General features: G+C 38.9%; 5 protein-coding genes across 9 annotated transcripts; 4 read left to right on the plus strand and 1 right to left on the minus strand.

Moving 5' to 3' along the window:
* The first annotated feature begins 305 nt into the window (after positions 1 to 305).
* Positions 306 to 3,776, plus strand: LOC135639917 (thioredoxin Y, chloroplastic-like). Of its 5 annotated transcripts, none has more exons than XM_065153933.1 (5): positions 306 to 546; positions 2,193 to 2,281; positions 2,896 to 3,073; positions 3,225 to 3,298; positions 3,416 to 3,776. In XM_065153933.1, exons 1-4 carry the CDS (start codon positions 367 to 369, stop codon positions 3,288 to 3,290), a joined length of 513 nt encoding a protein of 170 aa, XP_065010005.1. In that variant the 5' UTR covers positions 306 to 366; the 3' UTR covers positions 3,291 to 3,298; positions 3,416 to 3,776. The 5 variants fall into 5 exon arrangements, with proteins under 5 accessions (XP_065010005.1, XP_065010000.1, XP_065010004.1 ...); XM_065153928.1 differs by having other exon boundaries at positions 3,455 to 3,776; XM_065153932.1 differs by having other exon boundaries at positions 3,465 to 3,776.
* Positions 3,777 to 5,290: 1,514 nt separating this feature from the next.
* On the plus strand, positions 5,291 to 6,132 carry LOC135640934 (abscisic stress-ripening protein 5-like). Its single transcript, XM_065155811.1, has 2 exons — positions 5,291 to 5,621; positions 5,732 to 6,132. The coding sequence occupies exons 1-2, from the start codon at positions 5,352 to 5,354 to the stop codon at positions 5,912 to 5,914; spliced, it is 453 nt and encodes a 150-aa protein (XP_065011883.1). The 5' UTR covers positions 5,291 to 5,351; the 3' UTR covers positions 5,915 to 6,132.
* Positions 6,133 to 7,891: 1,759 nt separating this feature from the next.
* Positions 7,892 to 8,702, plus strand: LOC135640935 (abscisic stress-ripening protein 1-like). The gene is made up of 2 exons (XM_065155812.1): positions 7,892 to 8,234; positions 8,337 to 8,702. The coding sequence occupies exons 1-2, from the start codon at positions 8,076 to 8,078 to the stop codon at positions 8,487 to 8,489; spliced, it is 312 nt and encodes a 103-aa protein (XP_065011884.1). The 5' UTR covers positions 7,892 to 8,075; the 3' UTR covers positions 8,490 to 8,702.
* A 526-nt stretch (positions 8,703 to 9,228) lies between these two features.
* LOC135640933 (exocyst complex component EXO70C1-like) lies at positions 9,229 to 11,668 on the minus strand. Its single transcript, XM_065155810.1, has one exon. It carries the CDS (start codon positions 11,527 to 11,529, stop codon positions 9,397 to 9,399), a length of 2,133 nt encoding a protein of 710 aa, XP_065011882.1. The 5' UTR covers positions 11,530 to 11,668; the 3' UTR covers positions 9,229 to 9,396.
* A 5,499-nt stretch (positions 11,669 to 17,167) lies between these two features.
* LOC135641068 (mitogen-activated protein kinase kinase kinase 3-like) lies at positions 17,168 to 23,680 on the plus strand. Its single transcript, XM_065156088.1, has 11 exons — positions 17,168 to 17,692; positions 18,221 to 18,667; positions 18,900 to 18,987; positions 19,146 to 19,208; positions 20,201 to 20,361; positions 20,447 to 20,522; positions 21,426 to 21,485; positions 21,582 to 21,689; positions 21,811 to 22,047; positions 22,857 to 22,978; positions 23,065 to 23,680. The coding sequence occupies exons 1-11, from the start codon at positions 17,301 to 17,303 to the stop codon at positions 23,345 to 23,347; spliced, it is 2,037 nt and encodes a 678-aa protein (XP_065012160.1). The 5' UTR covers positions 17,168 to 17,300; the 3' UTR covers positions 23,348 to 23,680.
* Positions 23,681 to 27,258: the final 3,578 nt, after the last annotated feature.

Consider the following 27,258-nt stretch of genomic DNA (forward strand, 5'->3'; position numbering starts at 1 on the left):
ATTAAAAGTTTGATATTATTATTTCTTATATCACATCAATAGGTTTGGATTATGTGTTATTTTTGGATTGCGTTATTATTATTATTATTATTTTTGGATTATGTGTAAACTTGCCAAGTAAAAACAACAATTAATCCAAACCTATTGATGTGATTAATAATAATAATAATAATATTTGATGACGAAAGATGCGTCTTCCGCAAACGGGTCGGGCGTGCCCGACACGCAAAGGAACCCTAAAACCCGCAACACGCGACGGTCTCATCGCTCCCCCGTCGCGTTCTATTTAAGCCCCTCCTAAAAATCTCCGTCTTTCGCCGAGTTTGGGGGTTGAGGACATTCCATCCCATCCTAAGCAAGAAAGCAATGGCGGCCTGCTCCTCTGCTGCGGCGGTCCTGCCGACCTGCGACCTCCGCCGCAGTTCCGTCTCCCTCCGCTCCTCGAAGCTCTCCGCCTTCGGGTCGCAGCGCGTCGCGCGGCTTTGCCGCCTCGCGACCGGGACCCGCCGGCTTAGCGCCCTCCCGCAACGCCGAGTTCTTCCGCGGGTGATTCGTCCTGCCCCCTTTCCCAACCCTTTCTTTCGTTCGATTTGTTTCGATGATGATTAGTTTGGATTTGGAATCTTGATTTTTCTTTTACTTGAAGAACTCTAATATTTGGAAATTTGAAGTGCTACCGCTATTTGTCTCTTCTTTGCGCTTGATTCTTGGATATTACAGGTCCTTGCATGAGTGATAAGTTGTGACGTGGTGATTCGATGCTAAGTTATGTCTGATTTCTTTTAGAATTCGCACGGTCTCGAAATTGACCCGATTATTGCTTCTATGGGTCAATTATTTATGGCCTTTGGATGATATTAGCGTCTCTGTTTGTGGTAATTCGAGCTTGGTTTGAATGGTTGTAGCCGATGAGAAACTAAAAGCTGAGATGATGCCTTTTAAGTGTTAGACGATAATTCAATTGGAAGGCGTCTGATATAGAGAATTCAGTCGGTGTGATATTTCGGTTAAATGCTTATATCTTATAATAGAACTGCATTTTTCCGGAATCTGAGTATTTACATTAGCTATTCTAATATCGCATGTTCTTTGGCAGTTGGAGTGAGGTACTTGGAAGACATAGTTCGGAATTGCCTGCTGCATTGCATAGCTTTTTCTGATTCGACGACATGTTGTAACGGAATGATGAAAATTTTCCCGTGCCCACCTGTGAATAGATTTTTTTTATGAATTTTCACTGCTTGTATGCATTCCTTTAGCTGCCTATGAAGCATAAGCTGGAGTGGTACGTAACATATCTTGACAGTCAAAAAGGTGTTTCTTTTGTGTGTGTGTGTGTGTGTGTGTGTGTGTGTATGTAGAAGGATTTTTGATTTTTTTTATTCAGAAGCTAAAGTTTCACCTCTCTCATGAATAGGTTTAACCAGATCCTGTTATGCGCTCTAGTTTATTGTTGTTTAAATGAGCGATGAGCATCCTTTTACCTGACAAAGAATGTGTAGCAGGATAGATTAAGGACTTGGGCTTGGCGCTTTTTTTTATACATGCCCATTTTATGCATTTTTCTTGTTTCATTTATTATCCACATGTAATTAGAAGGTGTACGAAGTTGAATTTAACAACAATCTTTCTTCGTATGTCGAAGGATTTTTTATTTTTTTTATTCAGAAACTAAAATTTCACCTCTCTCACGAATAGGTTTAGCCAGATCCTGTTATGCGCTCTAGTTTATTGTTGTTTAAATGAGCGATGAGCATCCTTTTACCTGACAAAGAATGTGTAGCAGGATAGATTAAGGAATTGGGCTTGGCACTTTTTTTATACATGCCCATTTTATGCATTTTTCTTGTTTCATTTATTATCCAGATGTAATTAGAAGGTGTACGAATTTGAATTTAACAACAATCTTTCTTCGTATGTCGAAGGATTTTTTATTTTTTTTATTCAGACGCTAAAATTTGGTTTAGCCAGATCCTGTTATGCGCTCTAGTTTATTGTTGTTTAAATGAGCGATGAGCATCCCTTTACCTGACAAAGAAAGTGTAGTAGGATAGATTAAGGAATTGGGCTTGGCACTCCTTTCTATAAATGTCCATTTTATGTATTTTTCTTGTTTCATTTATTATCCAGATGTAATTAGAGGTTGTACGAAGTTGAATTTAACAACAGTATTTCTTTGTTTGGTTTTACAGATAGAAGCAAAGAAGCAAGCCTTCTCTTCTTTTGATGAATTGTTGGAAAAATGTGATAAGCCTCTGTTGGTTGACTTTTATGCAACTTGGTAAGTCCTTGTTTCACTTTCTAGGTAATTTATTCTTTTTTTTTGTCCGGTGGTCATTGTCTTAGCTTATGATGCTAGATGTTAAGCTATTATTTTGCTTTAAGATTGTTGTTTTTTGTATCGTCGATGTTTAAACTTTTTTTAGCTCAATTTTGAAAAGCTTTGAAGTTGATTCTTTTAGAAGTTCAAATGTTTTGTAAATCATTGAGCTGATTGCCCACACACTGATGTGTAATATCGAACAGGCTGAGACCTTTATCATTTAAAACATACAAGAGTTTTTAGCATTTTATCATCTCAAATGGCATAAGACTACTGATTGATAGCGAGAAATCCTCTTTTTGGGCCAAGCCTTATCTCAACTTTGGGCACCATATGATGCTAGGTTCACTGATTTGACCACCACTTGAAGGCTGCCTCTCTTCTAATGGGAGCAAATCATGCACATCATTTTTATCATGTGTATGTGAAAGTTTTTCTCTTGGAATTTTGGATTTTTGTGAATCAGGAGGTAGTGTTTGTACAGTGTTTATATTTTGTAATGGTGCCTCAGATGCATATAATACTTGTGCTGTTCTGAATCTGAAATGACTCTTTTTTCTTTTATCCGGTAGGTGTGGTCCTTGTCAATTCATGGTTTCAGTTCTTGAAGAAGTGAGTGAAAAAATGAAAGATAAAATCCAAGTGGTCAAAATTGATACAGAAAAATACACTAGCATCGCTGATCGGTACCAAGTCAAGGCATTGCCTACATTCATCATTTTCAAGGATGGAAAACCCTTGGATCGCTTCGTAAGATTGAAAAAGCACATTGCTCTGTTTATTTTGTTCCCTATTTTTCTTCTAGCTAAAACTGTTATACCATTATCTCATCCTGAAATGCACATGCACTGACACTGAGTATGCATCTTGTTGTGGCAACAACATTTTGGTCAATATTCAGGAAGGAGCCATGCCTGCCCATCAGCTTATCCAACGCATTGAGGATGCTTTTAAAGTCAAACAGTAACCGATAAGGTAAATTTTTAACCATTTAATCATATTGACCACCAATTGATACCACTTGTTCTTGTTAGACTTTTTTTCCCCCTTATGTAACTTCTCAGCATTCTCATTCATCGTTAATTCTATTAGGTTATATTGCATATACTCTATGATGTTTGCTTCGTATAGCGTTAAGCAGGTCTGAATCGGATGGCTTTGTGTAATGTTTGCATACCCACAGAATTCAAGATGTCAGTTGGAGTCACTGCGGTGGTGGTGAAGTTTCATGTGACAAGAAAAAGGGACCTCATAAGTAACAGCATCCACTGATCAATCTGTGGCTCTGTTGCATGTAACTCCCTAACTAGATTTGAAAGTTCTACTCTTGTATTATTAATGTCTTCTGTTCCTTCTATGTGTGATGTACTTTTTTATGTTTCCATAAGTGAAACCAACGGGAAATCATATTCAATTTCTTTGTATAATATACAACCATGGATTTGCAGTGTTGTGTCTGATGGCTTTGCCTTGTGGTTTCCATTACTCTTGATACAAGAACTGCATGGTTAAATACCATAAGTGAGTTCTCTTACCGAAAATGAGAGCATACTCTTCCACACACACAACTTACATGACTCTCTTAATTGTTAATGATGTTTATGTGAATCAGATTAGATGCTAAACAGGTGATTCAAACTTTCCAAGTTGTTCCTGGTCTGAGATTTATTTATTTATTTATTTTCACTAGTATGTTAGCCTTCGGCAGGTGGATTCTTCTCTCATATTGTATAACAATACCCAAAACCCATATATTTTTAATATTTTTTATTCACTTGCTATGTATTTTGTAAGAACAGAATCGTCTTAAATATATCGATCGGTTTTTTTTTTTTACTTTTTTTGATGGATTGAAAGGGACAAAAGAAACATATTTTTTTTTAATAATAATTTTGATCTCTAGTAGACCTTTAGATGAAATTTTGACTATCTATCATAGAAAAAAGAATAAATTAATCTTATTAGATTCTCAAAGAAATTCTTTTGGAAGCAACACCAACCATACTTGCGTCGATTTATCTTACAAATTGTATGCAGCCAAAATAGTTGGATCCAATTCAACGTTTGGTTTCACAAGTCACCTACAGTTTGTTCAGTGGAAATATATGTACAATTAATTAGGCATCTAAAAGAGGACTGCAACATTTGGACACATCTTGCGAAAGAGTTGTCGACAAGTATACATCCATCCCTCCTATCTTTTTGCCAGTTGCTATGTACACACATATTATAATGATAATGACACCCATATCTGTATTGGAATTGATACGATCACACACAAGTCATGAGTGATCATAATTATAATCTCCCTTCCCATGAAGGAATATGATGCCGTGTGCCAACCTACAAGTCTTGTTTGGTAGGTTGCTGCTGTATCAATCCTTTTCCCATGTCAATGACACTTGCAATTTGAAGAAGATGTGAAGCACCATTGATAATTTTCCTCTACTTATTTGGACTGATTTCTCGATCTTAGATCACACCGTACACCTAACGATAATGGACGGCTGGAATGATATCTGATGATGAAGGGACGGTTGAGATGATGAGAGGTGGATCCTTACCCGGACCCAAAGACCCGATTGGATTCCCGGATTTGCTTCTTGCCGACACAGCGCGTTGTCGGGCCCCACAACTCGCGGACCTATCGAGAGGATTCGCGACGAAGCAAACCCACGCGTCTTCTTCTCCACCGCACACTCGAGTGGGCCCCGGCGAAAGGTGTACCTCGCTGATGTCTACGTAAAGGAGGCAAACGATAAGGACGTGCGTTGCGGCCCACCACGTCGCCCTCCGACTTTGTCGGTGACGCGTGCGGCACTTCGGGCGTCCGATCGACATCGAACGGTCCGAATCCATCTTCAAGTCACTCATCGGTAATCGCGAGGTCGAATCAGATCACCAACCGTCCGCTTGATCGAATCGGACCGTTCTTTCAGCTTCGGAGCCACTATAAATACCGCAGCCACCCATGTCGAGTGCCACAGCGACCAGTCCCCGAACAACGTGAAGCGTCGTCGAAACGCGGATGGCCGAGGAGAAGCATCACCACCACTTCTTCCACCACCACAAGGAGGAGGAGCAGCCCGCCGAGGAGAAGCTCACCGAGGAGGCGGTGTACTCGGAGACTGCCTACTCCGGTGGCGGTGACGCCTACGCCTCCGGGTACACCGAGACGGTTGTCGTGGCCGAGTCGGCCTCCGACGACTACGAGAAGTACAAGGAGGAGGAGAAGCAACACAAGCACAAGGAACATCTCGGAAAGATGGGCGCCATCGCCGCCGGTGCTTTTGCTCTGGTAGCTCTCTTTGATCGTATATTTTGCACTCTGTTTTTCTTCTCTATATCGAACGGAATTCGACCTCAATAGATTTTGTGTTCTACTCATATCTTCTGTGCCGAGTGCAGTACGAGAAACACGAGGTCAAGAAGGACGCGGAGCATGGCCACAGGCACAAGATAGAGGAGGAGATTGCCGCGGCGGTGGCGGTCGGCAGCGGAGGATATGCCTTCCATGAGCACCACGAGAAGAAGGAAGCCAAGGAGGAAGCCGAGGAGGCCAGCGGGAAGCACCACCACCACCTCTTCTAAGGGCGCATCTATGTATACACATATATCACGTTATATATATACTGAGGTGGAGTGTTTACGTTCATGGATTTGACACTCTAATGCACCCAAATAAGTGCTGGTTTGGTGCATATGTTACTGTGTGATGTAATATGTATCAGTGTGGGGTGCGACTTGCAGTTGATTTCTCTCTCTACTATTAATGAAAAGGAAGTGCATATAATTTTTTCTGGATAAAATATGATAGTTGACTTGAATCTTCTCTTGCATCTGTTAAAGGCTGTAATGTGTTCTTGTGATGGGACATTAGAGTTTCTATAGGAGGAGGAATAGCAAGATTTATTTTAATAATAGAGGAAAATAAGTGAAAGAATATATCAGTCACATATAATATGAAAAAATAATATAATTAATTGGCTGATGATAACCATCAAGAAATTAAATAAATATGGTCTCTAAACATAATGTGAGGAAAGAACATAATATACTATTCTATGATACATTATAATGTTCTAATCTGAATATAAGTAGAAAGAAAATTATAATTATAATTATAATTATATCAAATTAAATATATGTGATTTAGATGGTAATATTATTGATTTTATTTTTTTTTATGATTTTTTATTGATAAATTTACATCTTTATAAAAACAATATTTAAGGTCTTCAATTTAGATTGAATTTGATCTTTTATATTTATTTCATTTTTATCCTCTTTGAGTAGATATTTCATGTGGCAACTTATGATATATAATAAATACTCCTAAACTAATTTTCTCTCATCTCTCTCTACTTGTTAATTTGGCCATCAAAGGGACCCCATGTGATGTATCTATCACAAAATGCTTGATTGGATATAAAGTTTCTTCTATCATCAGTCATATCTCCTTGAAGTTTGACATGTTGGGGTGATCTTTATGATGTGATAAGATTCAAAATCAGGATCACATAAACTTCTCTCAAATCTTGAAAATTTGACTAATACATACCAATAAATCTTTGATCGTAAGATCTCATAATGAATTTATTAACTTGTTTACTGGGTGATATAGAAACTCACCCTCAATCGCAATGCAATTCATGAATTTATTATTACAAAATATTTTTTTATGATCCAATTTTCTATAAAATTCATGAATTTATTATTATCAAGTTCAGTTGTCATGATTTCATTTGTTACCTTAGTCCTAACTTGATCGTCGAAAGGATTAGATCAGATATCTTACTTAGACTTTGGTATTCATATAAACCAACACATCATTTTTAGATTCTTATACATGTGATTCAAAATTAAGTCTAGTCCGATAAAATATCATTGATAGTAAATATCTTTTACCTTGGTCAAAAGCTTCTAGATATTAAGAATTTTAATTTTCTTAGAAGTTACTAACATCAATTGACATTATCTGAAGAAGAAGTAAAAAAAACCCACTTGTTCTACCCCAATTGTTGTGAACCCAATCACATTGACAATGATTGCTAATTTTAAAGGAAGCCTGAAACAGGTACTTGGTCTTTATGATAATATCCCAATGCAAATCTGGCCAACAAAGGGTGGATGATCTTTTGAGATGCCAACAACACACCACCTCTCTTAAATCAATCTGAAATAAAAGCATGACCACTTGTGAATTCCCATCTTCTTTTCCTTCATGAGGAAGGCATGATCCTTTTCAATCATACTTCTCCTCCCTCCTTCCTGAGCAAGCAAGTCATGACTGGTGGAGGAAACCACCTCCCCAAGATAAAAATGAATTTATTGGTTTCATAACTCATTTAGGTCAACATTACCTTTCTAAACAATTGAGATGATTTGATTAACACATGGGAGTGGAAAGAAATGATGAGTGGGTTCACACTTTCTTGTTGGTTGTTGTCAAGCCATACATTTTAGATGAGGCCAATTCATGTTGAAATGTCAACCCAAATGCCACAGCTGTATCTATAATCCATCCCATTTGATTATGCCACCCACCTCATGGCTAGTGGTCACACACAGCAACAAAATCCTTTTATATTTTGGTCCATTAATTGTTAGCATTGTCCTTATTTTATAAGATTATTGTGGGCATTTCTGTAATCTCCAACCCCAATTTCCTCCTATAAATTTCCATATGATGATCATGCCATGACCACACCCTTATCTCTTCTCCTCTGACAGTCCGTCAATAATTTGCCCCATGGCAGAGGAGGAGCAGAAGCACCATCACCACTTCTTCCACCACCACAGGGATGAGGAGAGCCCCTCCGAGGTTGACCCCAAGAAGGAGGAGAAGCACCACAAGCACAAGGAACACCTAGGTGAGCTGGGTGCCCTTGCTGCCGGTGCTTATGCCCTGGTAAGTCACCAAAACTCTATTTCCCCGATCTCGACATCGATTGTCATTATCTGATGTCGACTTGCGATCGTTGGTGGTCATCTGGTTGTTCCATTGGCGCAGCACGAGAAGCACCAGGCGAAGAAGGATCCGGAGAACGCACACAAGCACAAGGTTGCCGAGGAGATCGCTGCCACTGTTGCGGTGGGCAGCGCTGGGTTCGCATTCCATGAGCACCATGAGAAGAAGGAAGCGAAGAAGCACGCCTGCGAGTAGACAGACGACGATCCACGCGCCTCTTCCGAGAAAGATTACTTGGTAGAATAAAGGACTCATCTCCTGGTTGTCGTACGACCATGTGTGTCTGTCCCCAATAGTTTGCTTGCTTCATGGCTTTGAGCACTGTTCTTGATCTTCTTCCTCCTTCGCTTCGCTGTCTTTTTCAGCCGATGTTCTAATAATCATGTGTGGATTCGTGATTTCTGACTCCATCGGGTGCAAATCTTTTTTTAGCCGCATAGATTTCTGACAGAACTCATACGATCGACAGATGCAATCGTTCTTAATCTTAGCAAGCCATGCCGAAGTCGATCTCAAATATAGGCTCTCATCTGTAGTGGAGTTCGGACAAGAACTAAAAATAGTCCTGTAAATAAATATTGAGAAAAAGGAAAAATTCCTAAGAAAAGTTGCAGGTTTTAATTTTCTTTTCTTATAGAGTTCTTCGTTTTCGATTTTAATCTCTTAAAGGTGAATGATATTTTTATTTATTTATCTTTTTCTTGATTTATTTTGGCTCAAAAAAAAATTAAATTTATTAAAATAAAATTTAATTATGTAAATTTAAAATTTTTAAATATAAATATGAAATACAATATTAAAAAAATATAAAATAATTTGACATAAATTTTAGATATTTATATTTAAGTCAAAGAAATCTGATAGATAGATATATTTTGAGGTCCCAAAGAAGTCAGTTCGATAATTTCTTGAAATATGAATCCATAAATCCCTATTTGATATGATGATAAAAATTTTGATTATGTTACCGTTGTTTACACGCACAATAATATCTATCTCTGTTTGGAGGAATACAACAAAGTTTTGTTGGGCGTTGGTGACGTACATGAATAGGAGGAGGACACAGAAGACTGTGAGGGAATCCAGAAGAAGCTCTCGGCACTCATGTCCTCTTCCGACTAACCATGGATGACGGGTTGCCGGAGAAGAGCTCATCGATGTAGTTCTCGAGCTCCTCCGGCCCGAACTTGATGTACTTCCCTGACTTCTTCCCGGGATCCAGGTACTGCGAGAACCTCCCTAGGAATGACCGGTACGCCGGCACGATCACCGCCGACACCGACACCCTCAGCTCCGACTGCAGCTGCTCGTCGCTCACCACCCACGAGCTCTGCGCCTTGTGGATCTCCTCGAACATGGAGTTGAAGCTCTTGAGCCGCTCCTTGAGCACCGGCTTGGCGACGTGCCCCCTCGCCTGGAGCCCGTCGTCCTTGAAGCACGCCAGCACCTTGGACCACGTCTCCCGCTGGTAGTTCTTGTGGTACTGCCGCAGCTCCGATGACCGCTTCCGGCTCCAGGTGTCCCCAAGCAGCTGATGGATCTCCGTCGACCCCTTGATCTTTTGCATGACGTACCTCCCGTTGTTCATCAAGAAGATGCTGCAGAGTGCGGGATCCCTGTAGAGCTTGGACTTGGACTCCAAATTGGTGTCCAGCAATTCCATCGCCTCCATTAGCTGAATCGCGAACGGGTTATGGTTGTCGTCGCTGCCGCCTTTTGCGGCGTCCTCCACTTGCGACGACGGGTTCTCCGAGTTCTTGTGGTCTCTGAACACCTGCTCCATCGTGTTCTTGTACTCGCACGCGTACTTGAGGTAGTTCATCACGTAGCGGGTGAGGGGATGGACGGCGCCACCCGGCACGGCGTTCTTCCCCATGTCGGACTTGATGGAGGTCTCCAGATCGCAGAAGATCGCGACGACGGCCTCCCCGAGGCGCGAGCGAACCAGCGCCACCTCTGTCGTGAGATCGTGAGCGGCAGAGGAGTCATCCGGTTCCGATTCGGTGGTGCGCAAGAGGGCATCGATCCTCGGCACCATGTCGCGCAACGTCTCGTACATGTCGAGCACCTTGAAGAGCTTCTCCGCGGAGCGCTTTGTCATGGCGACGGCCTCCGCGAAACCCAGGAGCAGGACGGTGACGCCACGGGCGAAGTTGTGGAAGATGCTGTAGGCGATGGCGCTGTGGCCGGCGAAGACGGCTTCGCAGAGGTCGTGCTCCCGGGGAAAGGCGACCTCCACGGTCTGCCGGAAGACCTTGTTCCACGTCGCGATCTTGGCCTCCAGCGAATCCCACGGCATCTTCTGCACGTCGTCGACGCCGAGCTTTTCGTACCCGAGGTTCGACAGGGCGACGTCGAACGCATTGCGGCGGGAGATGGTGAACACCTGGCAGCACTCCGTCGCGTACCCGGCGGAGACCACGGCGCCGGCGATCCCACTCAGCCTCTCGATGATCTCCGGCGTATAAGTCGAAGGAAATTCGGCAAGATCGGGTTCCGACGGCGGCGGAACGCAGCGATCGATGGCATCGTGAAGGTGTCCGATCGACGGCCGCCGCTTAGTCTTCGGCCTGGCAGTGCCGGTATCCTTCTTCGGTTTAGAGTCCTCGAGAAGGGAATGGAACTCGTCCTCGAGGAAACACATCGCGTAGCGGAGGATGCTGCTGGCGCGAGTCATCGCCTTGTTATACTTGGTATCCGACGAGAAGATCGACAACGCGGAAGTCAGCTTGGCCACCCGATCAATGGCGTCGAAAAGGACGAGCTCGTCGTTGGCAGGAGGAGACGCTCCATCCTTGCCGGATTCATACTTGACCAGCTCCTCCTCCACGAAATCAAGAAACTTCTTGATGGTGGGTTCCGGCATCGCCGGCGGCTCAGGCCACTGATCCCGCCCATCGTCAATGCTGAGAAGAAAGGAGAGGAAACCATCGACTTCCTCCGAAATGGAGCCAAAGCTGGCTTCCGGTGGCTCTTCGGGAGCGCTGCTTGCTTCCTCCTCTTTGTTGACGACCACAACAACCTCCACCTCCTCCTCTTCCTGTCCTTCTTCTTCATCCTCCTCGATTGTCACCGTCTCGGTGTCCCTCTCCTTCTTCCCGTAGCTCTTTTCCAGCTTGACGGGGCCTAAGGAGCGGCTGCGGTCGATCTCCCGGGGTTTGTCGTCGCGGCCGGAGGTGGAGGAGGAGGAGGAGAAGCTGCTAAATTTCTGAGTAACGGTTTGGCTTCTCTCCATGAATAATCGCAGCAGGTGCGGTTAATATCCAAGCATACTATTCGATGGAAGACAAATGGATGCAGAAGACGAGGAGAGGAGAACGGGGAAAGGAAGAGGAAAGATTGGGCGTCAATAGAGACGAGGGTGAGAGAGAGTCCCCGAGATAGGAGTAGGGGTGGCGGAAACCCAGGGAGATTTGAACCGGTCGTCGCCTTACATAGATAGATGTAGATGGACGGAGGTACAGATGGTTGACTCGTAGGCAGTTGGAACCACGTATTGTCTCGTCTCGTTATAGGCACCAAAATAATAATAATAATCTAATTAAATAAAAATATTGTAGTATTTTTTTGCAAAAACATTCATATTGTTGAAAACATTATAAAATATTATAATTTTTTTAAATATTATTAAAAATTTATAATATAATATAAAAATATTATAACGAGATCGATTCACCTTACGTATCTAGGAAAGATATTTCAAGTATTAAGTAAAAATGATAAAAAATTATGAAAATATAAGGTACTATTTATCGAGGGAAAATTAAAAAAGAGAGTTTTTCTGAGAATTCACCCAAAAAATAATTATATATATACATATATTCAAAGTTATATATAAAATTTGTATGAAGATATTTTTGTAGAATCTTTTGGAACTATATATGTTTTTCTCCAAATTAAACCAATAAATACAAGGAAGAAGAATGAATAATTAAGTTTCAATAAGACTAATTCTTTATTAGATTCTTAATCATAATCTAAAATAAATAAATCCAATATAATTTATTAAAAAAATCTGAAGGCATATAATAGGTGTAAGGATTAATCGAGAATTTTGCCTTAATATTCAATCAGTATTATTTGAGTTATAATTATTCTATTCACCTTAATTATTATTAGTCGCTTTAATTAGAACCAGAAAAAAAAATATTTTGTTTAAATTACATATGATGGATGAATATTGGATCTCCAATGATCTGATAATTACTCATAAAATGTGATCAAAGGCTACACTTTTCTTGATCTCATCATACAAACACCAAATACACAACATGAACAACAAGCATTCAATTTTTTCCTATAGTTTGTAGTTATAACTTTGTTTCTTTCCTTTTAGTAATTAGACACACAATTCTTGCTCATCTTATAATTCTGTTCAAGAAAAGAGAAATTAGAAGAGTTGAGTGATTTAGAACTCTTAACACTTTGCCCCAATTTGAAATCCAAGAAACAATTGTTCTTTGCCTCATAGTTATTTTAATTTAGAGTAGCATATAACATAAACAATCTAGAACAGATTAATGCATCAAGATAGAACATCTCATTAGTATTATTCTATGACTTGATTCGATCAAGGAGACAAACAAATCCTAAATCACAGCCAGCAACCTAACTGGACTTTCTAATTTGGATCTTTTGCTGGAAGATCCTGTGGTTGAAGGTTACACTATATTTGTGAGGCCAAATGCATACTCTTGCAACTCAAATTAAAACCATAAAACAAGTAGCTGAGAATTCTTAGAGTTAGAATCCTTTCCATAATTTATCTCTAATCTTGATAAGAATTTCGAATCAAACGACAAGAAATATATAATCTCGCACGAGTTGTTTACGTGACGAATGGATTTCTTGATCCGCTAGAAATTAGACAAGAAAAATATATTTCGAAGTCAGTTATATAGCTACTTAAAAATAATAATAAATCTAAATTTCAAGAAATTATATATATAAAGACACTGTAATCTTCTTTCATGCACCATTAAACACTATTAGTCGAAACATAACATCAATTAGTTTGTAGAAAGGAAGATGTGAGATCAATCATCATATTAATGTACAAAAAATGTTTAAATTTGTTTTGTTAAGGTGATGAACTGCATAATTACAGACAATAATTCTTCAATTAGTGGACCACACTTTGGATTTATAATTGTGACAGTGAGGAAGACATTATAAGAATCTCAATGATTGGCCCCAAATCAAAAAGGAAATTGGTACCAAAAAGTGCCTGATGTGGGGGCTAAATTAGCAATTGGTTCACCTCTTAAGTTAAACCAAAGAAAAAGAAAGATTATGACCATTTTCTTGTTCTTGGAGCTTACATTGTTGGCCTTCATGGGAATCATGCAATGCAAGGACATGATTTCATTGTTCTTGTGTCATAGAATAGTGATAGGGAGCTTTATTTGATCCAACAGTAAATTATATTTACACATAAAAGAGCATATAAAAAATAAAAGAAAGACTTATTTAAACCTATAAACATCATAAAATTGAGTTTAATACTTTGATCCAGTGATTCAAGCATGATCACAATATCAAATCTGATCTAATATAAAAAATAATAGAGAAGGAAAAAAGTAGATACTTCTGTCATACAACTATTTGTAGTACAAATGTTGGCAAGCAATATTATCTTGGGATCTTCTTTTGAACAATCATGGGGCTGTGTCCAACTAGCTTTCATGATGATGTGATGCCTAATCTGTCCATCAGGGACAAGCTTGTAAAGAATCTAAGCATCTCTATTCTACATTGGACACTCTTGTGCCAAATATTCTCTTTTGTTGAGACAACTTGTAATCTAGTGTTGGATATGGTTAGGAGAGATTAAGTTTGAGCCATATCTTTCTCAAGAGACACACCACATGAAGTCACCCACATCATCTTTTGTGACCTATGCAGCCACAATGAAACAAGCTGCAAACTTTTATGTCCATTGTTAATTTTCATTGTGATAAGAACCTTATCAATATTTTTCAATGGATTCTTTCATGTGTAGATGTGGTTTTTTTTTTTACTATTTCAATAATATGTGTCTATTTCAAGTTTTTTTTGCTTCAATATATATAAATAGATGAATAAAAATTTTGAAAAACTGAAGTCATTAGAAAAGGATTCACTATATGTATTAACAATTCAAAAAACATTTTTTTTGATATATGAGATCATATGAACTCCTTCCATTTTGTTCTAAAAAATATGGTTTGATATAATTAGAGTTGGATGAATAAGGATGCATGTAAGAAAAAAAAATGCTTTTGTTTTAGAAGATATATTGATTAATAAGCCTTCCAAAATAAGCTACAAATCTCAAATGAATTATCCTAAATTACAAATCATCACAAGTAGAGGTTTCAAAAAAATATAATTCATCCAGCCATAAGTAGGACATAAGACTCATTCATCTCAATTGATGAGCAAGCCAGTGTTGAACTGGATCAAATCAAATAGGGATTTTTATTCAATTATCTGTAAAAGCTCGATCCAATCTACTCCTCCATTTAATAGTAATAATAATAATAGTTATGGTGAAGATGGATCAATAACAGCAACAACAACAACATGACTTGTTGTTTATAGCCCTCCCAACCTCACACAGGACTCTTTAAGGGTGTTGTGATCTGACCTACCTAAGCTATGCAACACCCACCAAGATGAGGTGGAAGGAGATGTCATGTGAGAGGGACTTGACCTAATCCAATGCAGTGTTGGACAGCTCAGGTGGTGGCCCAGCACAGCCATGACTCGAGCCACACCTCATCATCTCCACGAGACATGACCGACGTCACTTGCACTTCCTCACACTGCGTCTGGGAAGACGGTGTGCTTCACATGGTGGATTGCTTCATCTCTTCCAGTCCCAAGGTGAAACGTGGTGGTGGTGGTGGTGGCTCAGCCTGTCACTGGCAAGTGGAGCTCTGAACCTGGACTTGTACTCCCCCATCATAGTTGGAAGCTTCCCCGAGAGAGAGAGAGATCTGAACGCCACCTCGAAAGCCACAAGCTAAAGAGGGGGGTAATCTTTGCTGTTGTAGCAGTACTATCAATAAAGAGAATGAGAAGTCTTTCTCTTCTCTCTCTCTTCCACATATACACAGTAAAAGACTTGGGCTCAGAGAGAGAGAGAGAGAGGCAGATTCCATGCATCTCACCTGCACATTCCCAGCACCAGAAAGCTGCACCAAAGGTGGTCCATGGGAAGCTTATCCACCACCAATAAGGCTAACCAAGCATCTTCTTGTGCACCTGGCATCATCTACCAACATCTAATGGTGAAAAGATAGATGCATAATTCTTCTACACAAACATAACGATCTATAGATCTCATCACATAATGCTGAGCAGCTTAGAAATAATCATATGAGGAACGATAATTCCTTTGTAAAAAATATCCATCTTCTCAAAGATTTGATTCTCGAAACGTAATATCAAAAGGAGGATGAAATCTACTTTTGACTGCGGATCTGATTCTCAAAATGTGATGATATACCGTAACATGGATCGATGATCGATTTTGTCGCTATAGGTAAAAGGTACTTGTGGATGGCAATGTCACTGCAAACCGCGGCCTAAGCCTGCACGCATTACCAGCTACTACACATGTCGGTGGAATCATCATCTTCCTCCTCCCCAACCCAACCTACCGACTTCCCACCAATACCATAAAAGTATGTCATGGGAAAAAGCTTCTCTCGCTTCAATTCTACTCCTCGGTTAGGCCTTAAATGACAGGGACATGCTCACATATTCTGGTACTTAATTTAATTGCTTGATCCACACAGATAAGTAGGTGGAGAGTGAACAGCATCCACGACAGTGCCCTCTCTCTCTCTCTCTCTCTCTCTCTCTCTATGTATATTAGACACAAAGTAGGTAGGTTTGGTACGACAAGAAAATGTGTGTGTGATGTAATCTTCCTTCTTCCAGGCTTTTACACCAGTGTTGATCATTTCATGTTCTTGTAAACCAAATGGCTTTCTAGCTAAGGAAAAGCCATGGATGTGATTGTTGCAGGTGGAATTCCTCTTCTGCTGAATCTTAGATAGTTACTGAAGACTTATAAATGGGTTATTTTACTATGATTAATGGGACTGGTAGTATTGCTACATGTAATGCGCAAATAATTATCAATGAAAACATGTCATTTTACTTGTAAATGATAGATATCCCATAGTGCTACTTTGATATTTTCCGTACTACAAATCAACTGTCACATTAAATATTTTCCCCATGTTTATCATTCATGAGGGGTTCACCATGCAACTTGGCTTAAGCCATTATGTATGTGGGAGAAAAATAAGATCAATACGTAAAACATGCAATAAACACTATATATATATATATATAATGATTTTGGTACCTTCATAAACGAGATTAAATTTATGAGGTTGTCCGTTGCAAAGGCGGAAGGCGAAACGCAACGCTTGCATTAAATGCACCGAAAAAATCTACACCCCCGAAGGCACAATCGAGGTAGATTCTAAACCTCGGCGCCAACCCCACCGTCCCCCATTTCCTACCCAAGCGTGGGCCCCAACGGTCGCTTCACGCTGGTAGGGAACGGAGTGAGCGTGGGGGCAGAGAAAGAAAAGATGATGTTTGCTGTTCCAGGGAGGCCCACGTCATCTCATACGCGAGAAGCGCCGGTCGGCGCTGTGATGAGCTGTCACCCAAAGCGGGGCTCTCACCCGGACCACTTTTTCCACCCGTCGTCACGCGTCTCCCGCAGCTACCTGTTCGCTGATTGGAGAACCTACGTGGGACACAGTTGGACCCCACGTGGACGTCCCTTGACCGCTCGACGGCGGGTAAGTTTCTGATCTTTTTTTTTTTCCCTCGCGCTCTCTCTCTCTCTCACTTTCTCTCTCACTCAATCCAAATCGAAGGTTCCTTCTCTTTTCTTGCTTTCTCCTCTCCCCCAAATCACAACTTTTTCTTCCTTATCTTATCTCAATTCCGGTGAAATCTGCTGCCGAAGCAGTCGAAGTTTCCCCTCTCGCGAAGATGCCGGCGTGGTGGAAGGGGAAGTCGAAATCCAAGTCGAAGTCCACACCCAGCCCTCGGAGTAAGGAGCCGGAGACGCCGCGAACGCCGAGGGCGACGGTGACGCTGCCGCCGGATGAGGAGCTGGTGGGTAGACATGGCACTAAGGCGAAAGCTCATAGCTTTGACGAGGCTCTCCGCCCTAGGATGAGCGGAAACCCTCCTCTTCTTGGCGGCGGCGGCTCCGGTGGAAGGGGATCTGGAACGGGCTTTGTGTTTGGTCACCCGCTCCCGCTTCCGACCTCGATCCCGCCACACGGCGTGTCGACCGGGTCGGCCTCGGCCTCGGCCTCGGCGTCTAGCATCAGCTCCTCCGGCTCCTCGGAGGAGACGCCAGATCTTGGGATCTATAGGTAACTGGGCTTGGCTCCTTTTTGTTCTTTTCGTTGTGGTTTCTGTCTCTCAGAGGCCTGATTGGATTGTGCTCGTTCCAGATGAAATTGTTGTGCCTTTCATTCTTTGATTTTGGTAAAGATTGAATCTTTTGGTTGGCTTGATTGGTCTAAAGCGATGAGTAATATTGGAGCTCAGAGATCTTAATAAAGTGGAAATCGTTACTTCTGATTGTTTTTCAGATTCGGTCTGTTGCTATTTTTGGGCAGATTTTTCCGTTAGTAAAACTAAGAATTGTCTTTCCCCTTTCTTAAATTTTACTTCAATTATTAGGCTGAAAAATTGCCTCTTGCTGAAATATCCCTTTGGTTTTCTTGTTCTTTTCGCATGGAATGATGGATCATTGTTTCTTTTTCTTGTTTCCTCTATAACCCTTTATTTGAGTCACTTATCTAACATTGGTGGCTATGTTTGCTTACTTTGCAAATAAGGACTTGTTGTTATCTTTGTCAAAAATGAGATTTAGATCATATTCGTATTGTTTGTAGGTATTCCGACCCGATCAACACGCCGAGGGGAAGAAACGAAACGCATGATTCCCGAAGGCGTGAGCAGACGGCAGAAGATATGCAACTCTTTTCATGCAGTCCAGTTTTGGAGCATCCTAATGGTGGAAATGCATATTCTCATGGTCGAACTTTTACAGACACCATATTCAGTAGAAGGACTGCGAGTCCTTCACCTGGTTTGAGAGGGCATACTTTTCCTACATCACCTGTGCATCCCAGTTCATTCGGCATCGGTCCAGCATCCCCAAACTGCTGGCAGGACAATCTGAGGAGCCCACCTCATCCATTGCCTCTTCCTCCAAGCTCTCCCAGCTGCTCTTCTGCTTCTCCATCTTCGTCTTCTTCACGTTCTCCTAAGTCGCTGTGGAAGAAGGGAAAATTATTGGGCAGGGGGACCTTTGGTCAAGTCTATGTTGGATTCAACAGGTACTTGGTTTATTGTGCACAATTATGCATATGCACTTGAGATCTTGTAATGTGGTTTCATATTGATTGAGAGCAGACTGATGTTGTCATGAAACATGAACCTCCGTAGTTTTTTAACTAGGAATATGTTTTTCCAGAGTTGCATTCTTGTACAATAAAGAATTCCATATTCCCTGTTTATTTCCTGAACATTAGACTATTCTAGATCTGACTTCAAGTGACCATGCTCCAGTGAAAATGGGCAGATGTGTGCTATTAAAGAGGTCAAAGAAATTTCTGATGATGCAAATTCCAGAGAATGTCTCAACCAGCTAAACCAGGCAATCTTCTGATCTTGTCTCGCCTATCAGATAACATCCCTTCCCATTTCCAGATTGGTTTTGACTCTTTAGAATTTGAGCTAACATGAAATTGCCATTTTGAGTACTACAAGTCATCAAATCATGAACTGATTGGATATTTATTTTCATTCCATCAGGAAATAGCTTTGCTTAGTAAGCTCTCACATCCTAACATCGTGCAGTACTACGGAAGTGAACTGGTAAGTGTTTGATAACCTTGCTGGTAACTTTAAACCTACTAAGTTATTTAAACTAAGGACCTTGTGAAATATATTCCATATTTTCCACATAATGGATCTTGTTAGTCCAGTGATTTATGCTTTAAGTTTCTTTTGTGATGACCATTGGGTTAGGTTGCATAATGAGAATGCAAGTATGGTAAGAAATTAAGGGAGAGACAAAGGTGAACAAAGGGAACGAACAAAAGTCACCCACTAAATATCATGTCTCATTATCTAGAAAGCCATTTAATTAATTCGTAGTTGCCACACTCTAGATCATGAGGATGTCTTTTGCAGCATTTGCCATCATACTTGTTGGTTCTCTTAAAAAACTGGAGATATTTCAGGATTGATTTAAATAAGTCCACCATACAAAAACGAGCTGAAATCTACCTATCTGAATAAATCTCTGATGTGACAATCAATCTGCTGTGTGACATTTCTCACCTCATTTTGCTATAAAACAGTTATAGATACAAGAAATAAAAATTTGTACATTATGTAATTTTGTTGTAGCCTTGCTTCAAGATGGCTGTTGGACCTTTCACCTGCAACCGATGATGGATGGATGGATGGATGGAGCCAAATATGTGTTTAACTTCCACATCCTTAACCTTTTTATCTGACAACAAAATTTAGTGAAACAAGAAATTCTTAGGACAGTAACCCTTATAATTCAGCTTGAAGAAGCTTCAGCTTATAGACCAATTAACCTGTGAACAACATTGAAAAAATCAAGTTGGATTTATGAGTAATAAAAAAAAATGAAGAATGCTATTTCAGACATCTTAAATAATATGTGACTCATGTATTTATGACTTTTTGTAAGAAGATAATGAATATGCAATATCGTAAGGACCAATTTGATCTGGACTTATCTATTGAATTTTTGTTAGGATCTACTCAAAGAATGTGTTTTTAAATAGCTTGAGTAAATGTAACCTGAATCAGTTACAAAATTTCTTGTCCAGGCTGAAGACACACTCTCAGTTTATCTTGAGTATGTCTCTGGAGGTTCTATTTACAAGTTACTTCAGGAATATGGTCCTTTTGGGGAATCTTTAATCCGCAACTACACTGCTCAAATCCTTTCTGGACTTGCCTACTTACATGGGAGGAATACTGTGCATAGGTATATGACAACAAATCCTTGTGGAGGAAACACCTTTTGTTTTTGTTGCTGCTCTGATGGCGTGAGATGGTTTCCTACCTGGCAGGGATATTAAAGGAGCAAACATACTGGTGGATCCTAATGGTGAAATCAAACTAGCTGATTTTGGCATGGCTAAACATGTAAGGTTCTTAGTAATTGAATTTCTATCATATCTACAAAATGGAATAATCTGGAATGCAATTTGATTACTAAAACTACAGAAAACTAAAAGCATTTCTCTGGTTCAATGGAAACTTCTGGAGCATACCCTCTCTTTGTGATTCATGTTCTTTCCTTTTAACATTGATTATATGTCCTAAAAAGTGAAGATAGCGATGCAAAAAGAAGAAAGGGATTATGGAACTATGAAATGGTTTTGATGAGTAGAAAAAAGATTTTGAGATCAATGTCCAGTATGTGGTACCTGATGCCATCAACGAAGGACATAAATGAAAAGCGGAAAAACAAGTTCTACTTCTCCCTGTTATGCATATCATTCCAAGAGTGCAGGGTCAGTGATGAAGTAGCAACCAAATAAAATTGTATATGATGTTTTTGCAATTAATGGTGATAGCTTCTGTGACTATTAGTGTTTGCAACTAAGTTGAATTGGTAGAGAGATCTAAATGTGCTAATTTGAAAATAAAACTTGGAAACTATTATTATCTTAATTTATATTTTTGTTCAAGCATATGGATATTGACCCAGAGGACCAAAGCAACTGGAGATAGTATGACAACATCATGAGTGAAAACATCTGACTTGTTCAAACTATTTTAAGTCAAGGATATACTACAGTGAGGAAATTAATCTATCCAAGTCCAAATATTTAATTTTAACATAAAACAATGTTTTGAAGAAACAATCATATACTATAGTGACTTCAAAAAAAGAATTAGCCTTGTCTATTTTTCACTTGAGACATGAATGTAGCAAGATGCATTACTGTACTTTAGTCGAGATTTCCATTTTATCTGTGCTGACTAATGGTTATTGTTTTTGCTAACTTTACTCGGTTTCTCACATTGTTCATCTTGAAACAGATATCTTCTTACACTTCAATACGTTCTTTCAAGGGAAGCCCTTACTGGATGGCTCCTGAGGTAAGATTTTACCTGATATTTGCAATGCTGCCTTCTTGAAGTTCATGTACAAACTACTAAGTGCTCTGGTTTTCTGGAAATTTTAACATTATGCAGATTGTCATGAATAGCAGTGGCTATGACCTCTCAGTAGATATATGGAGCCTAGGATGTACAATTATTGAGATGGCATCTTCAAAGCCTCCCTGGAGCCAGTTTGAAGGGGTACATTATCCATATGTTGGCACTTGATTATTCAATGATAAAACCAGCATGAATGTGTTCTAAGGTTTCATGGGTACATGTTTAATGTTCCTAATTTTTAGGTTTATGTTTCAATTAACAGGTTGCTGCGATATTTAAAATTGGTAACAGTAAAGATATACCAGAATTCCCAGACTATTTTTCTTCTGAAGGAAAGGAGTTTTTAAAGCTATGCTTGCAGCGTGACCCATCAGCTCGTCCCTCATCAGCGCAGCTGATGGATCACCCTTTTGTTCGAGACCAAGCAATAATTAAAGCTGCAAAGTTGAATCTTATCAAGGATGTGGCCTATTCTACCTCTGATGCAAGTCATCCAATGGTACAGTTACACAGAAAATTGCACCAGCATGTCAATAATTTCTCGATTATATGCACATCAGGCTTTATTATTCTGATTACTAGCAACAGATCAAATTCAAGTTTTTCCTTACGTGAAGGATGGAGGATGTTGTTGATATGTTGGAAGTGTCTTTTTTTTGTCTGGGGTGTCCCTTTATATATTTCATATGGAAGTAGACTTGATTCCCTTTATTTTTCTAAATAAATGAAAGACATGTTTCTCTTGAGTTTTCGACTCATTTATTTTTTTCCTGTTGTGCATCTTTTCCAAGTTATTTAGATATTCCATCAAAATTAGCTTCCTTATTTCTTCATACTGGCATTTCTATTAAAGATGGAGCCAATTCCATAACTTTTCTCTCAGCTATATCGTTCAGTATATTTCATAGACCAAACTATTAAATAATGTTCTAAGATAATAATTTTATGATAGTTTATCTATCCTCAGACAAAATTTTGATATTTGCTTCATAATTCCTCCCATGAATCATATTTGGCTGAAATATTTTTCAATGAAATTGAGGCATGTTTTTGATTGATCGCTTGTCTCGTGATTTTGTACTATGTGTGCAGACATGCTCAATCAACCTGATATTACTTCTGATATTTACTAGTTTAGATAAGGGGGGACTTTTGAGTCTGTTTTGCGCACATATTTGTTCAATTAACATGCAATTATGACTCAAATTTAATAACTCTATGCATGCTAATTCTCACAGTTAGCTTGCACCGTTTATTTTGGTCTATTTCGGCAATACAATCCCTACCTTAATGTTACTGCTGATGCAGAAACAGAGCACCATGGAGTTCTCTTCCAATAGGAGTACTTCTCCACTACATGATAGAGATTATGGAATGAGACGAGGATCTGGATTACGATTGCCAATTCCTATGGCATGCCAGAACCCGAGGTAGTCTGAGTTCAAGCTTGATTTCATAATAACTCTGTGTTTGTTCCTAACTGGTGCTAACACCATTTTTTTTTTTTTTTCTGCAGCGATTTACCCAGCATGAGATTGAACATGTCTCTACCTGTCTCCCCATGTTCTCTCTCACCCTGTTCCAGTCCATTAAGGCAATTCAAGCAAACTAATAGAAGTTGCCTGCCTTCTCCTCCTCATTCATATTATTTATCTGGAGCAGCTAACCAGAGCCCAGTCAAATCAACACTCTATCCAACCAGACCATGCAATAAGCTTCCAGATCCTTGGCTCGACATCGCGCTGTTCAAGCCGCAAGCACCATACGATTCTCCTCGGAGATCGAACATGGGTTTGTGAAGCCAAATTGTGAATATACGAGTTTTTGATCGGGCAACTGCTTGTGGAAGGGTTGGAACATTATTACTAAAATGTTCATCCTTCGTCTTGTTCAGCTGACCACTTGGGTAGTATCATGGGAAGATTTCAAATATGATCTTCAAGCTGGAATGTTAGTTTTGTTTGATGTAGTTGGTTTTGTTGATAAAGATGTAGCAGTAAAGTACAATCAGATCTCACATGTTGTATAGAGCAAATTTGTGTTCATAGCATGGAATAACTAATAGAGTGTTCATGCAGAAAAGAAAAAATAATATGGAAAAAAAAAAGAAATACAAAAATGAATTCAGACCACTTCATGCCTGCCTTGAGTTGCAGCTTTGTGCATTTTACAGGATTGCAGAATGAGAGTTACAAAAACAGAGTTGATTGTTGTTCTTCAAATCTAAGATAAAGATATGATGCAGAAAACGAGCTCCGATTGAATCCCATTGTGAAGTTCCAAGGAAATCTTTGGAGGTATTTGAGGCAGATGTGAAGCTGAATTATGATGTAGCAAATAGCAATCCCCAGAAGGATACTTCCATCTGTCTCAGTGGATAGAGATGTGAAGGAGAACAGTCCAGTCCTGAAATGGGTTTCGAGAACTCGATCAACCATGGCGGGTCATTTCGTCCCTATGCATGTGGGGATGGATGCTATCCATGGAAGCGTGCTCTCCGGGAGATGATTGTGGAAATGATGCAGTAAAACTACGTGAAATCGTTGGAGATGACACCACCATACCGATGAATCCCAGTAATGAGCGGGATGGGGATGATGGATGGATCCTTGAAGAGAAGGGACGTTTCCTCCGTTGACTTTCTGGGTAGAGGAATATTTTCTCGAGTCACATTGTCAGCTTGGGAAGTCAACTTGGATCTCTATTGTTTGCTTCGTGTCTTCTCGGATCATGGAATGCAGTTCGTCATTGACTTGACATGAGATGGGAAAAATGCCACCGCATCAAAAGTATCGATGACAACATTCCATGCTTTTACTCATTTCGACTTCTCGTGGAGAATAGAAACTGCATTAAGTTGCCACACACACTCTCTCTCTCTCTCTCTCTCTCTCTATATATATATATATATATATATATATAATGTCATTCATGCTTAGTGAAAGAAAGTTTGCACTCAAAATAGTTACGTATGAATGAAGATCTAGGAGAGTTCCTCTTATCAAAGTTATGGAATTCTACTGGCTAATATATTTCATCAGAATCCAATTAGTTATATTATATATATCTTATCCAATTATTATGGGTCATAAAATCTAACATTTTCCCACTTGGTCTATTAATTGATAAGATATAAAAGAGATATTTAAAATCAAAATAAATAAAATAAAATTATTTAAAAATAATTTTACCTAACTAGATTCCAAAAATTTTTGAAAAGTATTTTATATATGGCTATGAATTTTAAAACAAGCTAATAAGTCCAATAAACATAATAATAATATATTAAGTCAAATTATCAATGCGAGTCATAACGGTTATATATCATCAATGTCATACTCATTTCTATATACCACAACATTATTAGTCTTTCCTTATATAGTCTATAATAATTCCTGTAATTTATCTTGTCAAGACAATCATGTTATTATATTTAACTATAATATGTATAAACATAAATGTAAATAGGATAATAGAAACAAATAACTTTAATTAAGTAAAAAAATCTTAATAATAGCATCCACCTAAACATGTATCAACATATCTTTTATGACTTGCTCACAAGTCATATTCTAAGAACATGTTCTTTAAATATTTTATACTGTAAAGCTTTTGTCAATGGATCAGCAATCATCATAGTGGTACTCAGGTTCTCAATTGATACTTGTTGTTTCTGGACTCTTTCTCTAACCACAAAGTACTTTATCTCAATGTGCTTGGAACCACTAAAGTACTTGTCATTTTTAGAGAAAAAAACTACTACGGTGTTATCACAAAATATCTTCAGCGGCCTAGCAATTGAGTCGACCACACCAATTCCTGAAATAAAATTTTATAGCCATAAAGCTTGATTTGTGACCTTAAGGCATGCAACAAATTCAGCTTCCATTGTTGATGATGCAATAAGCGATTGCTTTACACTTTTCCAAGAAATTGTTCCACCAGCTAACATGAATGTAAATCCTGAAGTGGATTTTTACTGTCGAGGTAATTTGTAAAATCAACATATGAATATCCTATCATTTCAAGTTGATCTGTTCTCCTATATGTGAGCATATAATCTTTCATCCCTTGTAGATATCTTATTACTTTCTTTGTAGCTTTCCAACGTTCCATTCTTGGGTTGCTTTGATATCTTTCCTGCATTGCAACTGAAAACTAATATATGGTTTTGTACAGATTTGAGCATATAATAGACTTCCAACTACACACCCATAAAGAATATTCTTCATTTGATTCTTTTTTAAGTCATTTTTCGGACACTGGTTTTGACTGAATTTTTCATCTCTAGTAATATGTATATCATTGGCTGAGCAACTCTACATGTTAAATCTCTCCAAGATACGATTAATATATTATTTCTGAGACAATCCTAATAATCCTTGAGATATATCCCTGAATATCTCAATGCAACAACATAGGCTACCTCATTCATATCAATCATCTTAAAGTTCTTGTTGAGAAATATCAAACTTGCTCCCACTTACTTTCAGGTATATGCACTGATCAACAGTGTTTTCCTTAAATCCGAATGAAGTAATGGTATTATAAAACTTTATATAACATTATCTAGAAGTTTGTTTAAGACCATAAATAGATTTCTTAAGCTTACAAGCTCAACTTTCTTTTCCCTTTTTTATGAATCCTTCAAGTTATTCTATATAGATTTCCTCGTTCAGATCCCCATTCAGAAATATTATTTTCACATTCATTTGATATAACTCAAGATCATAATGAGCTACTGATACCATAATGATTCTCAACGAGTCCTTTTTAGAAACCGGAGAAAATGTCTCATTATAATCGATGTCTTCTTTATAAGAAAAATCTTTGGTCATAAGTCTGGTTTTATATCGTTCGATATTACCCGTTGAGTCATGTTTTATCTTAAAGACCCATTTACAATCGACTATTTTATAATTATTGGGTAATTCAATAAGTTTCCAGACGCCATTCCGGACAATTAATTTTAACTTTTCTTTCATTGCATCATACCTTTTTTCAGAATTGTTATTTTCTATAGCTTGTGAAAACGATAAGGGGTCTTTTTTTATTCTTATATCATAATCTGATTCTTGTAGATATATCACATAATCATCAGAAATAGTATGTTTTCTTTTCCTTTGAGATTTTCTTAAAGTTGCCGATTGTGATTGTTCTACAAGATCATCAGCAGTGACATCAACATCATATGAGAGTTCTTCGATGTTATTTTGTTGTTCACCCTCGTCAATGTTCTCCTTAATTTGAGGAACAACAATAATCTCTCGAATAGGAAATGATATGGGAGAATTAATTTGAATCTCCTCAATATTAAAATTGATCATTCGAGATTTTTCACTCCCACTGATTTCATCATTTTCTAGGAATTTTGCATTATAAGACTCTACTATCCTCGTAATATGATTATGGCAATAAAATTTGTATCCCTTGGATTTTTTTGGAGAACCAATAAAATATCCTGAAATAGTTCTTGGATCCAATTTCTTTTCATATAGATTGGATACTCTTATCTCTGCAAGACACATCCAAATATGTAAATGTCTTAAACCGGACTTCCTACCAGTCCATAACTCAAATGGGGTTGATGAAACTGACTTACTAGGAACTCTGTTTAAGATGTACATAGCTGTCTTAAGAGCTTCACCCCATATCGACTCAAGTACAGAGGAATAACTCATCATGCTCTTAACTATATTCATGAGAGTAC

The sequence above is a fragment of the Musa acuminata genome, chromosome BXJ3-6 (assembly GCF_036884655.1).
Source record: "Musa acuminata AAA Group cultivar baxijiao chromosome BXJ3-6, Cavendish_Baxijiao_AAA, whole genome shotgun sequence".
Lineage (NCBI taxonomy): Eukaryota > Viridiplantae > Streptophyta > Magnoliopsida > Zingiberales > Musaceae > Musa > Musa acuminata.

Bases quoted from the DNA above. Each gene is read 5' to 3' on its own strand.
- LOC135639917 (XM_065153933.1), top strand. From the start codon at position 367: ATGGCGGCCTGCTCCTCTGCTGCGGCGGTCCTGCCGACCTGCGACCTC. The intron at 547-2,192 runs GTGATTCGTCCT...TTGGTTTTACAG, and splicing joins AACGCCGAGTTCTTCCGCGG to ATAGAAGCAAAGAAGCAAGC. The intron at 3,074-3,224 runs GTAAGATTGAAA...GTCAATATTCAG, and splicing joins GAAAACCCTTGGATCGCTTC to GAAGGAGCCATGCCTGCCCA.
- LOC135640934 (XM_065155811.1), top strand. From the start codon at position 5,352: ATGGCCGAGGAGAAGCATCACCACCACTTCTTCCACCACCACAAGGAG. The intron at 5,622-5,731 runs GTAGCTCTCTTT...TGCCGAGTGCAG, and splicing joins CCGCCGGTGCTTTTGCTCTG to TACGAGAAACACGAGGTCAA.
- LOC135640935 (XM_065155812.1), top strand. From the start codon at position 8,076: ATGGCAGAGGAGGAGCAGAAGCACCATCACCACTTCTTCCACCACCAC. The intron at 8,235-8,336 runs GTAAGTCACCAA...CCATTGGCGCAG, and splicing joins CTGCCGGTGCTTATGCCCTG to CACGAGAAGCACCAGGCGAA.
- LOC135640933 (XM_065155810.1), bottom strand. From the start codon at position 11,529: ATGGAGAGAAGCCAAACCGTTACTCAGAAATTTAGCAGCTTCTCCTCC.
- LOC135641068 (XM_065156088.1), top strand. From the start codon at position 17,301: ATGCCGGCGTGGTGGAAGGGGAAGTCGAAATCCAAGTCGAAGTCCACA. The intron at 18,668-18,899 runs GTACTTGGTTTA...ACCATGCTCCAG, and splicing joins GTCTATGTTGGATTCAACAG to TGAAAATGGGCAGATGTGTG. The intron at 20,523-21,425 runs GTAAGGTTCTTA...ATCTTGAAACAG, and splicing joins ATTTTGGCATGGCTAAACAT to ATATCTTCTTACACTTCAAT.